Here is a 17988-nt window from a genome sequence, read left to right as displayed (position 1 = left end):
CCAACATTTGGACGGACAAAACTTGTGAACTATATGGATAGTTAGAGAGTATAGTAGTAATTTCTAGGGTCTTGTTGGTTCTAGTAGAAGGGTTAAAAATGCTTAAGTTATTTGTTATCTTATTTATAGGAAAACTAAAAACTTAAAAGTAGAATTAAAGTAAATGTTTACCAGTTAACATAATTATAACCAAGTAAAAAATATCATCATAGAAATATGATCCTAATCACAAAGGACAATGGGCACAAATATATGGGACCTGGTATACCCCACCAATAGGAATGTCATATATATCATTGGATAGGCCTTTTTATGTAGAACAATATTTATTATGACAGCTTTGCTGAAATGTTTGTCCGTTCTGAGATATAGATCAAAAACTGTGCAAAAGTTAGAACTAAGTAATCTATTGATACCTCAAGTTTTTAAAGGAAAATCTAAGTACTAATAACTTTAAGTCTTGTAAGTACTACTGTGCCCGTTAGGATCCATAATTGTTACTATTATGTAGCATTTCAACCTTTTATTGTACCAAAACTGGATGTTGGGCGTAGTGAGAAACCGCACCAATAGGAAAGTCATACATATCATTGGATAGGTCTTTTTACTGGAACAACATTTACTATGACAGCTTTGTTCTATTGTTTGTCCGTTCTGAGATATAGATAACAAACAATCTTAAAACTGATGCTAATCAATACTGTAATCTGATTTTCTTTCATACAAGACTTACACTTAGTAGTTCTTAGATTTTCCTTTAAAAACTTGAGTTATCAATAGATTACTTAGTTCTAACTTTTGCACAGTTTTTGATCTATATCTCAGAACGGTTTCAGCAAAGCTGTCATAGTAAATATTGTTCTACATAAAAGGCCTATCAATGATATATATGACATTGCTGGTGGTATACCAATCTGCCCATTGTCCTTTAGAATAAAACCGGATTCTATTAATACGATTACAGAATGATCACTTGTCGACCAAATTAATTACAAAGATGTTCTCAGTGGGTATGATATTTTTTGAAGCCTGTCTAATTTATTCACTAATCTTTTTATCATTTAGTTTAATGCTACTAAAGATGTAATAAATGATTGAACTAATTTCCTGTCGGGAACTCGTTTGGTATTTCCACTCGGAGGTAAATGTTGGTACAGCGTAAGCGAAAGTCCTGGCGCGAGGCGACGCCGCAATAAATTGTTGGCGCACGCGTTATTGGGAGACGAGATGACACGCGTCGCACTGCGATGACGTCCTGAAACATCCATGTTTCATCGTGTCCGGCGTCCGGCGTGCGTCCGGCGGCGGGCGCCGCGTCCGGCAGCCGTGGGCGGCCGCTGTGGGCGTGCAGGCGCTGCACCGCCCGCCGCGCGCCCGCTGTTTATTCTCGGGCCGAGTGGCGGGGCGCGCGACAGTCGCCCGCGTGACGCGCAGCCGAACGCACGCGTGCGTCAGGTATACACCGGACACGGACGGACCGAGCGGTGCATCCAACACCGGACATCACAAAAAAATACAGTCGTCAACATTTTCGGATAAATTCAAGTTACTACGGTGACGGAAACGCGAGAAGGGAGTAGGGCGGCGGAGTCGCGGAAAATGCATTTCCCGTGTGCATGGCGCAGGCGGTGCGGGCCGGGGGGTGGGTGCATGCGATGATGGACATCGTATTGATTTCTATCTGCCCGCTCCTCCCTTATTGTGGCGGTGCAGGGCGCGCCATCGATCGTTGCACCGGCCCTTTAACTGAACACCGCGACTCGCCGGACACACGATATTTGGACTTTATTGTAACGCGTTGCAGTGTCGTGTGCGTGTACTAGTGACTATTGAGTTTTACTATTTATTGCGTCACGTGGATTCCAGTACGTGAGTTAATAACTGAATTGCAATTAACGATAATTACTTATTAATTGGAAAAGATATTAACAGATATTATATTAACCGTTTTACTGATTTTGTACAATTACATTGAATGTTTTCGTGCTTTGGAGTTCGATTCAGTAACTTTAATTTCAATAGTATTATTTAAAGTTTTCCAATTATTTTGGATAATTTAAACATAATTAGAAATAAAAATTAATTGCAAAAATATTTATTAAGTGTATACTGCGTGTTGAGAGTTTGAATAATGACTGCTGAGTCGATTGCAATATAAATTATTGCAAAAATCTTTGAACTTAAATTAACTTGTTACACTTTGCCACATTAAATTAAATTTTAACCGCAAAGCGAACAAACTTCCGCGTCGAGTAAATTATAAATATTTATCATCGCTCCGCCACCCTTCTCGTCGCATACAAACATAAATTAAACACGAATTACAATAATTAAACACGGAGATGTCACCGCTCGATCCTGCCGGCACAGCGTCTAATTAATCATTGCGCTGATTTCACTAACTAATGTGCGAATACATTTTTCAGAACAAAAACATCCAATAATACGCAATACTCAAAAACAATCAAGCTTTAAATAGAAACTTCCATATTTTTGTAACTGTCGGAGAGAGTAGAGTACGGATCAAGAGGGCGCAAGTCGTGCTGGGAGCACGTCGTGTGGATAGTTTTGTTTTGCGTTGCTGTGAGAAGGCATAACGGTGGCGGCGGCACTGGGCGCCCGCTGGAATGCGCGGGATTGGACACGTATAGCGCGCGCGCACGCCGACACGGTGCCGCCTTCCGAGCACCGGCCATGGCGACCGACACCGGTGAGTACCGACACCATCGTCTGCACAACTCATCTCCCCAAACTAGAGTAGCTACTGAAAGCAGCAAAACTGCAGTGCTGTCGCAATCGGGAGATGAGTTGCGCACTACATTATTTGTAGCTAATAACTAGAAATAAGCACTCTATTTGGAAATATTTGCATTAAAACTTGAGAAATATCTCATTTAAGTTCAAAATTAAGATGGATCTTATCTGATTGAAATAGCAAATGTTTCCAAATAAAAGCAGCTGGAGAGGTCTTCTACCTCATCCAATTTAAATTCGGTCTTAAATTTCAATGATCTACAATTCAATGTGTATCCGTATTAAAATCTTTTATTCGCCCGTAGTTACTTTTAAGACTTCATTTATCCGTGTAACTTTATCTTGTATTTTGATATCACAAATTAGCCAATTATATTGAAACTAAAACAAGCGAAAGTCTGCAATAGTCAGCTGTTAATTTATTCTCCTAAAAAACACCAATTATTTTTTCTACGAAACTTCTCATCACATTTTTTATTATTCTGCCAAAATCAATCTATCATTCGCGATTTTGCGCTAAAACAGAATTTTTCATACCGACATACATCGATGATACGAACCCAATCGAACGCTTGATTCGAACCGAAAAAAAATGGATTAAATATTGAAATGAGGAATTGCAATGAGACGCAATTGTTTACCAACAGAATGTATACTATAGTAGGTACGCGTGGCTACGTCACACGTACGTATGAGTTCGTTGATATTCGCCCACCCGCCGTCCTGGCAGGATCAACCCCCGCAGGACGGGGGATGGGGCGGCCGGTCTTGTTTAATGACGTCGCTTCACTCGAGGCCCCGAGTTTTCTTTTATTTGCGCTAAATGCATTTACAAATAATTGTTCGTGGTAAAATGTTTTCGGTGCTTTATTTTTTCATTTTTATTTTTCGGATGCTCGTTTTGAGTGTAAATGGCGTTTTATGGAACAATTGCGTGTTTACTCGCGTATTGTTGTTTTCGTGAGCATTCCAGTAAGACCGAACATTCTACGCCTTATTTGAATATTTTCCAAATGGACACACTAGTGCAAATAATCCTATTAGAAGCAATAAGACGGGTTACCAAAAATTCTAACAAGACAATCCAAAATCAAGTGTTCCATTATTCATCGATCCGGAACTCTATTGTATCCATTTTTACTACCCTAAACGCGTTCGTCGCCGATTTCCGAACGTTCATAGAGTTAATACCGCGCCGGGTACAGATATACGCGTCATAAAACTCTCCTTCGCATCACCCTTCCAGAGGGGTGGCACGGACAGGGGATCAAAAGCCGTGCATTCACACTCAAAATATATCATGACCTTTTTGATATGAACCTTTTATGGACCACTGTGAATGGGTGTTTAGGGACACTTTAAAAAGTGTATCGATTTGGCTAGCCGTCTCTTAAGAAGCTTTTAAGAAATTTACATATCGTGTATTCTTAAAAGAAGTCTTAAATAAATATATGATTCAAAGATTGACCGTTATTTCTATGGAAATTGAAAAAAAAATGACTAATTTTAAGTTGAAGACGAATCCAGAACGCGGTAATTACTATGGAAAGCAACCATTTCTCAATAACAAAGTCACACGCAAACCAATATCTAAATCCAATAAAGTCAATGAATTCACCAATACGGAAAGGGGTTTACTAGAATATAATTGATATTTAGTGACTGTGACACCAAAAAATGTATAATCACTTATTTTACTTCAGTCTAAATATCTAGCTCGGTAATAAATTCAATCCTTCACTGTGACTCAGAGCGGATACTCTGAGATTAATTAGATCCCTAAATCTTTGTAACAGGACCACGACAATCCCAACATCGCTGGGTAACAAACTTCCATTAAAATCTTAAACTTCATCCAAGAAATTCATATTAAAATCATTCCTTGAAACATTCGCGACATTATTATGAATCGAATTGAAAAATTAATTGATTTCAATGCAAAAGCTGATTTAAGGAGATCCGAGATTATCTGATTATAAATGGACAACAAAGACAATGAATTTTTTAATACAATAAGTTATAAGAGCGATGAGATCTTAATTTAGTAGAATATTCATATAAAAATGTGACTCATATTGTTTCTCTGTAGCAGAAATCTTGTGTGTCTATTTTGCGATCGGAAGATTAAGAGACCTGGGGACAGTAAAGGAGTAACTTTCGGTCGAGAGACAAAACGTGGATGTTGTTAACAATATCTATGTAATAACAACATAGATAACTAATTTCCCAAATATTGACCTAAGTGCATACAAAATTAAGAACAGGAAAAAGCAAAATCTCTAAAAACACAAACGCGAAAACAAAGAAAAATCTTGGCCAAGACAAACTGGATGTTATTGACTCATGCAAAACGGTTAGCATTAATAGTAAGTGCGATACAATTTATGTCGATCTGGCAACACGTAAAGGACGCCATTTTCTTTTTAAAACTCTCCCGTTGTTTCCGAGATGTGATTGCGCCGCCGTGCGCAAATTCTTAATGTAAGGAGTCATGAACAAACTAAATTATTACATCTGTCTTTTAGATACTTCGTGTAATATGAATTGTTGGAATATAATTTCGTGTTTTATATTTGCATAATTTTTATTACTCAGTTGCATTTGGCTAGACTGGAAGCCGACCCAAACACAGTTGGGAAAAGACTAGGCAGATGATGATGATTTGCATTTTCATTTTCCGCTCATGATTATGACGTTAATCAAGCTAATTAAATCAGTTTTATTTTTCGCCTGTGTAAAATCAGGTCTAAATACAGCCACACGATATTTTTTTACCCGTTGATTAATTAGGTAACAGTCATCACATATAACAAATACGTATCGTGACTAGTAGTCGGGTAATATCGAATTTGTTTATCAGTAGGTATTATCTAAAGCACCATTAACGACAGACAGCGACTCCTATCAACATTATCTATCAGAGCATACCAAAATCATTTTCACAGGTGTAAAACCCACTTTATGTTTACAAAAATAAGGAAAACATTGAAATTGATTATAATTATAAAATTATCTAGTAAATCGTACTGTTGTGAGGTATTTAGCGTTAGTCACAACCTGTACTGAGATCCTTGACATTTCCTAATATTAACTAGCTACGCTCATCTGTTGTAAATATCATCAAACCTTGTCTTTTTTTCATTATTTTAAAGATTACTTGTCTTGCATTGAGTATGAGCGTCATCACCAATCTTTCAAATAAAGTTATTGTTACAAACCCTTTTAAGTTCCACATTTGGGTGATTCGATCTCTTTGGGTGCGATTCGCAATTTAAATAATGTGTACCAAAATGAATTTTACGGATTATTGCTCGCTTAATGTTTTCATTTTATTTTGTTCATGTTTGTGTTTGAGCTGTAAACTTTTGACAAGTTTAGAAGGATAATTTTACGTACTAAAATAATATACCTGGTATTCAAAACGTTTAAACGTCGTAAATACTAAAGTTTAGCTCTAATATGGCGACATTTAAACTTTTTGCGAGGTCAAAACGCCTCATAAATTGTCTCTTAAAAACAAAACAATAAATTAAGAATACTTATGTAATTAAAAAATCGTTTTGGTTACTAAAACATAGATAGTAGATTATAAAATAAATAACTGGCGATCATAAGGCACTTTTTATTGCTTAGGTATTACACAACGGCTAGAAGATATTTATCAAATACATTAAATTAATTCTTTCCTTCCACGAACCATATGACCCGCGTTGTGAAATGTTTTATGGAAACTTTGACATCTACTTTGCGTTTTCACTTACGAATAAATCAACCGAATTACAACTTAATATTTTAGTAGTCATTTTATCAAACTACAGAATTTTGATAATATGAGAATTATACTTGCAAGGTAAAGGAAAAAGGCTTATATTATAGACTAAATAATTTAAAATTCAGTGAAAGGCTAGATATACTAGGTCTAGAGGTAGAATACACATAATATTAATAATTAATTCAAAATATTAATAAAAAAGATCCGATGACATCTCTATTATCCGCGAATAATAAGATGAGTTATTTCTAACATAATTTTATTATTGCTTTAATAGAATGAAGATGCAAATATTACAGATTATTAATTTTTGAATAAAATAATCACATTTTTCTTATGATTGTGACTACTTTCTTCCTTCCGTGATTTATTTGATTTTGTAGCCTGGGCGCTACTTCAAAAATACGTGAATATGATTTTAAAACGGATACACATAATTATAATTTGTTTTGTTTTAAATTTTAAGCATGACCAGTGCCAAAACCACTCGCTATGATTTCCCATAGCGAGATTTTTCAGCACTAAAAGCGCTTTCAAACTAGCGGTTTATCCTCTCGGTTCACTTGCAAAACCGGGAGCTTAAACAATTGACAACTACGATTGTTTTGAGCGATGATACACTCGTGTACGCAAGACAGACCGAGCGGATACACGGCTACAATCCGCTAGTGTGAAAGCGCTATAATAAAACTATTTTTTTTTTATAAACAGTTATTTTACGACTAAAATAAATTTGTAAGGTACACTGACTGCTCTGTATGGCGCAGGGGGCGCCGCGGCCGGCGGTGAGCAGCAATACTCATTGCGGTGGAATGACTTCCACTCGTCTATGGTGTCCTCATTTAGGCGCCTGCGCGATGAGGAGGACTTCGTTGACGTCACGTTAGCGTGCGCGGGCGCCACCTTTACCGCGCACAAGGTAACAATTTCAAAACATTATTATTTAAGTAATGTGTGTAATAAGTAAAAGTGATCAAAAAATTATCTCTATCCCAAGAAAGTGCAATTTCATAATGCTGCAATGTCTTCCCATTACATATTAACATATGCAAATGGAAGAAGCATCGAGCCAACAATATTGCTACTCGATAACGCATGGGAATAAGCCTTGATGCTTTCTCGCAATTTTCTAAGAAATATTGAAAATGTGTATCACGAACATAGGACCCACGATCGAGCCCTTAGGCATTCCATTCGATCTGACCTTTTACTCGCATAGTTTGAATATTTGACATATGTTTTTGCATGTTTGTCCATTAGGTGGTGCTGTCGGCTTGCAGTCCTTACTTCAGGAGGCTACTAAAGGCGAATCCTTGCCAACATCCCATCGTGATACTACGTGATGTTCATGATAAGGATATGGAAAGTCTGCTTAGGTAAGTTTCCTTAACAATAAAAAAATACCAAATACCTCACATTCTAGTTCTTTAGAACGTTCGAGAATTTATGGAGTATTTCTTTCCGTCCAGATTCATGTACCAAGGGGAGGTGCACATTGGTCAAGAGCAACTGAAAGAGTTCCTAAGAGCAGCTCAGCTGCTGCAAGTACGAGGGTTGACAGATGTTCCGGCGCCTGCGCCTATGGCCACTTTGGATCAAAAGGCTTCACCGGTAATAATTAGAAACAATTGAATAAAAGTCCCTGCTGGGCGCCAGTCAATTACTTGGCGCCCAGCATGGTACTTGAACGGTTTACATGAACCTCATGAGAATTGGAAATGTAATGTTAATAATATCCACAGTCCGCATCTTCATGGACTGAAACTGGAAGTGGGGGTTCCCGCGAAGGTCGAGAGGGACAACAGAGGGAAGGGAGGAGACCACGGAAGCCAGATGACGGCGCTGCCAACACACCACCGCCCAAACGAGCCAGATCCTCCGACCTGTACCAGGCACAGTTGAAGTCCAGGTATTAATGAGCATTCCGGGATTGCGAGACACTAAGATGAAATATTTAATTCGTACTTCTTCAACGACATAAAATATATTGTTGCAAAAACATAAAGTGTAGGTAATTAAATTGGTTTGAACACATTTCCTAGAATAAATTCAGGTCCACCTATTTCAGAATATTTTAAGGCACCTGAGGATTAGTGGGAGTTAGTGGTATTTATGAGTGTTTAAAATTATTGGTGTAGGACGGAACAGCTGCTGTCGGTGCAGGGCGAGCCCGGCGCCTGGGCACTAACGGACACGAACTACTGTTCAGCCAAGCCATGGACACCTCGCAGAACCAGCACTTATCTGGAGTTTCTAACAATCTGGTCAGTTTTATTACCACCACAAAAAATACAGTGGATAATTCATTTTTGGAAAACTAAAGCCAATAATATCGATCTTTCTGCGATTGTGATCCAGTAATCTTCTAACTGTCTACTTTGATGTGTAGTCTGGTGATGGCGAGGAGTCGTCATCGGATGCTGGTGCTAGCGACACAGAGGGCGAGACTCGCGCCAAACAGGAGCCTATTGACTATGACGACCCTGCAACCATGGCCAACACCAACGGAACTCTGCCGCACAACTTCCCGGACTACTGAATCTACCAGGTATTTGAACAGGATCAGGTTGCGAGGAACATGTGACTCAATTATATAAGTGTTCTTTTGAATCTATGTGCAGTGTGTAATTAATGCAAATTCTTAATTTCTAGGTTTCCCCGGCCTGCCCGGACCATCAGGGATACCCGACAATTACGGTAAGTGAATTCCTAACTCACACTAAATATCTCTAATGATACATGACTCAATAGCACATTACAATCAAATAAATATGTCTGAATAATTAAAATCAATGAGAATAATTTCGATTCCCAATCTACAATATTAATAGCACCCAAAAGAACAAAGGAAATAACTCGAATCATTAATTGTACATTATTGAGTCATGTACCTATTGCATGTAATAATAACACTAACAACTAAATAACGAGAACGACACCAAAGCGCTTAATTACTCTTTATAATCGTTTCGATAAATACGTACTTCGCCCCCAAACATATTACGTAATCGCGGCTTGGAAAAAGTTAGCAACCGTGGAAGTTACGTAGCGACCGATCGTCCTAGACGTGCCGTCGACACGAGACGAGTACCGAGTACCGAGTAGGAGCGCGCACTGACGAAGACCTCGTCTGCCCCAGGAGCCACCTGGCCGGGCGGCGGCGACGCGGCCGAGCGCCCGAGCGGCCCGCGTACGCCGCGCTGCCCAACGGTGAGCCCGGCAGGCCCGCGTGCCCCGAGTGCGGCAAGCTGTACAGCAACAATAGCAACCTCAAGCAGCACATCCTCAACGTGCACGCGGCGCACGAGCTCGCGCACTCGTGCCCCGTCTGCGGCAAGGCCTTCAAGACGCGCCAGTACATGCAGATACACATGAACTCGATACACGGCGTCAAACAGAGGAGGCGCGACCCCGCCCCGTCCGCGGACCGCTGCGACCGATACACTCACCATAGCGCTTAAACGATGTTGTACGGATCTGTGTCTAACCGCCGCCTCTGTGTTACAGGGGCGGCTCTCGCGGGCGGGGCGGCGATGGGCTACCGGCCGCAGTGTCCGCTGTGCGGCCGCGTGTACTCCTCCACCTCCAACCTGCGCCAGCATATGCTCAATGTGCACTCGCAGACCGACCGCGACCAGTGGTTCCCTTGCCAGCACTGCGGCAAGAAGTGCAAAACCAAGCACTACCTCATCAACCACCAGCTGCAAGCCCACGGCATCCGCCAGCGACAGAACTCTTAGAGACGGCGCGACGCCGAGCGCCCGCCGCCCGTCGCGCCGCCGCCGCTCGGCTCGCTCGGCTCGCTCGCCGCCTGGTGGTGATACCGCCGGTAACAGCAAGCGACGCCTACAATAATAGGAATAGATGTGCCAAGGACCTACTGAAGCGAAAACGGAACTGGATTGTTTATCGTATCTATATATTGTATTTTAATATGACGTAATATTTTTAGAGAGTTTATTGCGTTCGGACGGATCGGGAAGTCGAGTTTAGGGGTCGGGTTTGCCAACCGCTTTGCCCGTAGATAGTTTGTGTAACATGGTGCTGTCGGCATTGCAGATGCCGCGGCGCAGGGCGCGTTGGCAAACCCGGCGGTAGGCGATACGGTGGCGGGTGGGGACCTGCTGAGGTACCTGGGGCGCGGGGCGCGGCTGGCGTGCCCGCTGTGCGGCGCGGCGCTGGCGTCGCTGGCGGCGGCGCGGCGGCACCTGGACGCGCACTACCCGCGCGACTCGCCCGTGTGCCCCGTGCAGACCTGCGCGCGCTACTTCGCGCACCCCAACTCCGTGCGCAACCACATGCGCATCAAGCACCGCCGCCAGTGGGAGAAGATGAAGACGCTCAAGTGGAGTTGTGGCTGGGCCAACTGAGAACACTCCCACCTACCGGGGATGCGACTCGTTTGATATTCGGCTTTCTAAGGTTAAAATTTAACGGCTGTGAAACGGAACTAAGTCGAGTGGGGCTCGTAATTCAACCAGAGAATATAATGATCTCCTGGATGCATTTTTTCATATAACGCTGTCATGTTCATAAAACATTGTATAAAGCAGTAGGATAAATCGACTGAAAATTATTTTTGTAGTAGAATAGACTGATATCGTTTAAGTAAGGTTTATATTATAAGCGCATTATGACATGTGATGATTGGTGCCATTGATAGAATACGAAGTGCAACTAATGAATGTCGATCATTCTGATCACTTCCTGAACGCCTGTAACTTCCATTGTTGCTTCTACGTTATAGCCAATCGTTTATACGCGTTGTCTGGCGTACTATTTAGGCACTTCTAACTATTATCCATAAAGGGTCTGGAAATGTCTTTATCTCATATCCAATCTGCAAGGACACAAGGTCAAGAAACCCAAAGATTCCGGAACGTTGGCCGCGAAATGAACCTCATTGTCCAATTATAATTCTTGCAGATTAGCTGTGAATTTCGGGGCATGTTAAGACCATTGCTTTAATGCATTCCACTTAACCAGGTAGTAGGTATCCGGCTTTAATAAAGCGTATCCCGGGTGGCAGTTCGCTTGTCCGGACAGCGTTTATAAGCGATTGGCGTTATCCTTCGACTAGCTGTTTGTCTTAGGCTCTGGTGTCCTGGTAATACGTAGCATTAGTTGGTTCGACGCGGGTTCAAGCGCCCCTTTAGACGGGACATCATTCTGCCACACTACTTTTTCCTCAAACATTACTGGTGCAAAGGTTTAACAAACAAAAGTTTTTATTTTATTTTTACATTCGTTATTTTAAACATAATATATTTTGTTGAAATTTTAGTTTTGAAAAAACTATATACAAGCAATATTTAGGTGTGATGACTTCTATACAAGATTTTATAAATTATTGTTTATGGTAAACTATTGCACCAGTGTGTGCTACTCCTTACATGTATACTTTCGACCATAGATAAGACAATACGAAATAGATTGTAACGAAAATGAATCTAATGCCTTTGAATGCAATAGTTAAGAATAAGTTCACTTCCAAATCATAGAGAATTTATTTTCTAAATGATGTTTGTTCGTGACGCTCTGTACGTAAGTCGTGCACAATCTAAAACATATCTAGTCAATGTAGACAACCGGAGGATTTATTTTAAAATGTACATATTAATCGACGATTCCATTCGCATATATTTTTGTAATGAAAAAAGGGAAATACACCAAAAAATAAAACTTATTCTGTTATTGAATGTTGTTGACATATTATATAGCGCATGTATTGAAGCGCACAGCTACTGAACGAAACACGAAATGCCTTTGTTCTACAAGACGTAGCCACAGTCGCTGCCGCCTGCCAAAGATAATATACTGCTCCCACGCGGAACTTAGCCTTTAAGAAAGCAATAAGTACGATGTACTCCATTACTAGTAACAATAGGCCTACAGATAGACTCGCACATTTTATACGTTACCCAAGACATACGTTGCCTTAGCATTTAAATATAATGTATTTAGGTGTCAAGTCCATTTGGTAAGCTCGTGTAAATATTTTAGAAGTTGCCTTCAAAATATATGCGATGGAAACGGATGCATTACATAGATCTCCAGAACGAATAAAAATAATATTGGTTAATTAAGTAGATGAAATTGTTCCTGACGCCTGAGAGGCAATGTCGTATATCTTAATCTACGTCGGTCAATAACCAAATGTTCAATGTGAGTAAACGATTCTAGTTGCAGTATAATGGTACAATGAAGAAAGTGTCTGCTTATATAAATACATAAACAATAAAACTACCAAGTAGAAAGGCTTATTTTTTTATTCGCACCTTTGCGCTGCCATTTCCTCTATTTTCATGCGGACTACACAATATCTACATTTTAAAACTAACTACTAACAAACTACTTACATATAATATAAAACACAAGGTAAGCACTACTATTAAAGCCAGACAACTACGACCCTTAAACATGAAGACATAAAGTATATTTTGATTTGCAGGAGGCTGTCGAAGGACACAGGACCTACTGCGCGTGAGAGCTACCGACCCCCGGCCGTGTCCCAAGTGCGGGAAGATCTACCGGTCTGCGCACGCTGAGGACGCATCTCGAAGACAAACATACCGTCTGCCCTGGATATCGGTAAGGAGTACAAAATATTTATAAAATTGCTTTAAAATCAAAATTTCAAAAGGTTTACCGTAGCCCTAAGATTTTTTCCTATTAAAGTGACACTAAATATTCCCCGGCTGTCATTTAACATCCTTGGCAGTCGTTACGGGAAGTAACTCTGACACCAGCCGAGCCAAGGGGTATTGGGTTGCCCGGGTAACTAGGTTGAGGAGGCCAGATAGGCAATCGCTCCTTGTAAAGCGCTGGTATTCAACTGAAGCCGGTTAGACTGGAAGCCGACCCCAACATAGTTGGGAAAAGGCGCGGAAGATGAAGATGACACTAAAAATTCCAATCGTTCTTTCCTCCCCCCACAGTTGTGTTCTCTGCGGAACAGTGGCCAAGTCTCGCAACTCGCTGCACTCCCACATGTCACGGCAGCACCGAGGCATCTCCACCAAGGACCTGCCCGTGCTGCAGATGCCCACCAGATTCGATCCTGAACTCGCCAGCCAGTAAGTATCCATTGAAGACGAGGTTTCGTATTATGTAGTTCAAAGTCAATTCCAACTTTCAGTTTACTAATCCACGTAACCATAGCATACCAGAACACACAAATACTCTTCAATGTAACCCAAAATACTGTTCTTCTTTTAATAAACAGTCGATCTTAAAGAACTTTTTTACGGTATTTTGTAAAGTAGGGGAAAACCAAACTGAACTTTCAAGTTGAGTCAAGACTAAATTAATCAACCCCCTTTTAATTTTCCCAGATTGTTAGCAAAAGCAGGTGTCAAGGTATCACCAGAACAGCTGCGAGCTCGCGCGTCTCCCACCGGCCCAAGACGCTCGGACATCAAGCTTGACGCCAAGTCTGCCGCCTCAGAGAGCAGCTCCATCTGCGGGGACAATGACAACGACGACCTCAGCCAGTCCCGGTACCAGGACAGCATACCGGTCTCACCACCACGTACGTTCAAGGAATTACTTACAAGTCCGTTTAATTCATCTTTCATTTTGCGAAGTCTTAAGTAAGCAAATCATTGCAAAAATATCCAAGGCGACTTAATATTCTACAATTTATTTTGACAGTCAAAGTCCACGTCATACCTTAAAAGTAGGATTTCTTCTGCCCTGATCACACGACAAATCTTTATAAGACTAATTTTATTTTCTCTGCAGATATAAACAACTTGGCAAACACGACCATCACAAAAGTCCCGGCAGTGCGAGCAGTCACCGCTAAGACGGTTGAGAACCTACCACACGGCCTGACTGCCGGACTGAAACACGATGACTACCCACCGGGATACGGAGGCAGCTCAGCACTGCTCGATACGTATTTGCAGTACATTGGAGAAAATATGTTTGGTACGTAACTAATATAGATACAAAGACGTAGCCGTCGTGAATGATAGTACCTAACTATGATTTGCAATTCTGTAACGTTAATTATTTCCACAGGAATGAACGCGAAACTGGCACAAATGAACGCTATGCACATCGAAAGGAAGTCATATGAGGAACCATCGCCACAGATGGGCTCCTGCCACCTCCGCCGACGAACCTCGCACATCAGCGCTTTCTCAAACAGATGCAGCGGCAATACACTGAGAACATGAGCAAACCTGACATCATGCGCGACTCCGATGAACCACTCGACCTTGGCAAAGAGAGGCAGAGGAACGACAGCATAAGCGAGACTGATACGGACAAACACGACATGGCAGACAAGGACAATGGGAAAGATTACTACAAAGATTATAATGATGACGACCGGAGAGTGAACTCTGAGCAGGACGCCGACAACGGACAGGACGACGGCGACTACTCGGAGGACGAACACAACAAGAACTCATGAAATGAAGGCGTCGTAACTATAAGTGTGTTGAATTAGTCACGTAGACTACGTGTAACACAGATAGGACAATGTTTTGTTGAAATTATCAAAAGGTGCTTGAGTGTTATGTTTTGTGGTCATTAGCTTGATTCGTTTTTGTAATAACGGTTTTAATTGTTGACCCGTGGAATGTCGTTGGTGCCATTTCCGATATTAATGTAAATTTTAAAGTTTTAGGGTTAAATCGGTTGCAGCTAGGTTGAGTCTGGTTACTTTGCATAGAATCGCGAATCTGTCCCGCTGGAGTAGTGAACAGATCGGCGCAATGAATCTCTGCGTGTAGCACGCGTGCGGTTGTCTCGCGACTGCACTTTGGATATTACTTGTTAGTGAGACATTATTTTTATACCCGATGTGATAACACAGCCATAATTCACTTTAGCATTTACCTGACACATTAGTTCAGATCGACTCGCCGCAAGATTGTGAGATTGTTTTAGTAGTTAACGACTAGTGAGTAGTGTTTTGTATTGTGTATGTAAAGGTCCCGGTCACGTAGTAGGGCCTCTTACATAGTAATTCCATCCATCTACCTCAGCATTTGGGCCAATGCGGCAAACGTTATAAAGTAAAAAAATAAATATCCACACAAATTGTGAAATTCCATCCATCTACCTCACTTCAATAGATTTTATTTAATATTTTATACAATTTATAGATATAAATAACTGTTGTTTTATGCATTTTGCAGATTGCATTTATATATATACTATATAGAGTATATCGTAGGTAAATATATGCAAGTCATTAGGAGATCGTTAGTGCTGCCCGTAGCAAGTCGTACGTTTACCGTTCTGTTATAGAAGCGCACTCACTAGACAACGTTAGACTGTGTCACCACCGTAGCGAGATAGCATACACCTCAGGTAACATGAGCACTAACTATACGATCCGAATATTGTATACGAACAAATATAACAGAGCTTAAAATCATACTATTATTAAAGTAAATATACATATACGTGCGTATACTGAATCGCGGACGGCGAAGTTATAACGCGATGACAACACGATGTATAACGATTAAAACATTTAAGGATGAATTGAAATGATCGGCGTAGATCGCAGCAGTTCTGGCAAGTCTGAGAGGGCTGAGGTTGGGCATGTTGTCCCTGCACGTTACCCTGTATCATGCACCTGAGACTGACTGCCATCCGAGGGATGAGCAGCTATCGCGTTATCATCCTGCGTGCGATTCGTCAAAAGTTCAAATTTGACACGTAAACAATATATTATGATAAGAGGATATTATGCATGTATATAAATTGAGGTGATATGTAAAGTACATAAATAAATAAATAGTAACAAAAAGCAATAAATAAAGTATACCTTGACGTTGCCTTCGAATTTGTGTAAATACGTGGGTAGTGAATGGTTTGCGTTGGTATTGTGGAAATATGAACCTTATAGTGTACAAGTGAAGGTTTATTTTGTAGTAATGATGTGGGCTCGTTACTTAAATAACAATTACTGTGATTACAATCTCATGTTAGCCTTCAATACTTATACATATTTTTTAGAGTACAATGTTATAGTTATTTAGTATATTATAAGATATTCGTAAGCGAGTCACAAAATTATATTTACTTCCCGCCCCCGAACGTTAGGATTCACGTTATTTAAGTATTAGAGCAATAGGTAAAAGCATTTAACCTTTTATATGAGAGATATTACATTTATGAATTTATTGAGATATCTCAGCGGCGCCGGCCCGCAGTCGTCACGGGACGCGGGCGTCGGCCGTCGCAAGGAAATTCATAGATATTATTATTATAGGAGTAAGTTCTACGGGTTGATTGAAAATATTTTTGTTTAGTGTGTTAGTGAGAATTGATGATTAAGTCAGTTTGGTTTGCGCAAATATAACCTTGTTGACATTTAACAGTGTTGCCATAGTGAGTAATGATTTTCGACTGTATATAATATAAGTTTTGTTTGTTTAGGAAAATGAGTGCTTAATATTTGATTATTATGGTATAGATGCAAGTATCTTTTATTTAGATTACTCTGATTACATTCTACTCATTATAGTTCTTTTAGATAAATAGAATTGATGCACGCTGTATTTAACATTAAACAATAGTCAGTTACCAGATTGTGATTAAGGAAAGTATATATTTTTTCAACACAAACCACTTAAAATACAGATAATAATAAGGTGGATTTACATGGTTATATCCGGGGACCTACACAACGATCTGGTTGGGCAAGGTAACTGTAATACTTACAAGAGATAAGACGCAGTTTATATCGCAGCTGTGTTCACAATAGATCGCACAAAGCCTGCCATGTCGTGTGTAGACTCCTGAGAGGACTTGACAAAGTCTGAAACTAATGAAACTATGTAAATCCCCGGCGCACTGTACAGTTGTTGATTATGCAGAAATTATATACCAGTGAAGATAATGAATATTTAGGACTATAAGTCAATGATATGCTCTCGATATAATACTTACGTTTAGTTACCCTGTGAACTGCAAGTTCGACATTAGTTTTTTTTTCTTTATTTGTTTGGTTATACTAATAATACCTCATTAGCATGACCTATCATGTAAAACTATTTTTATTAGTTTAACGCACAGTAATGATGTTGATTTTTGTCTGTTCGAGTACTTTGCAACTTACGGAAACCGTAGTAAATAAAGCCACATTACAGAGTACAAAATATTGAATTGATGTAGTACAGAAAAATGATATTCTTGCAAGATGTTGTTTCAATGTTAATAGATGTGTATGTTGTCGTAAAGTGCGGTCTCGAACGGATCCTAGCTTATGTTTAGGGAGCACCGTATTAAGTTTGTTCACTGAAGTACCGATTAGATAATCAACTGTTTAGAAACCACCGTTTCACATCACAATATTTTATTCGTCATTATTTTTGTACGAACTAAATTTTGATGTCGATGGATTCAATAGATGAATGAACGAAAATGTTTCATCCGTTCAAGGGGGCTAATCCGATGCTAAGTATGTATTCTAATCATATTCCGGCAGGAAGCTC

The 17988-nt window shown here is 40.2% G+C and overlaps 1 protein-coding gene across 1 annotated transcript; it reads left to right on the top strand.

Annotated features, from left to right (window-relative positions):
• The first annotated feature begins 2694 nt into the window (after positions 1–2694).
• Positions 2695–17235, top strand: LOC135116971 (protein abrupt-like). Its single transcript, XM_064035046.1, is given in 17 exon segments — positions 2695–2710; positions 7294–7445; positions 7787–7902; positions 7996–8137; positions 8269–8435; positions 8665–8690; positions 8693–8790; positions 8916–9048; positions 9051–9074; positions 9179–9223; positions 12978–13068; positions 13070–13117; positions 13465–13602; positions 13861–14057; positions 14270–14458; positions 14552–14629; positions 14632–17235. Coding segments are annotated over 17 exon segments (1977 nt in total). The 3' UTR covers positions 14949–17235.
• The last annotated feature ends 753 nt before the right edge of the window (positions 17236–17988 follow it).

The sequence above is a fragment of the Helicoverpa armigera genome, chromosome 6 (assembly GCF_030705265.1).
Source record: "Helicoverpa armigera isolate CAAS_96S chromosome 6, ASM3070526v1, whole genome shotgun sequence".
Classification (NCBI taxonomy): Eukaryota; Metazoa; Arthropoda; class Insecta; order Lepidoptera; family Noctuidae; genus Helicoverpa; species Helicoverpa armigera.
Note: the sequence above shows the minus strand (reverse complement) of the source record. Positions and strands in the feature narration are given on the sequence as shown.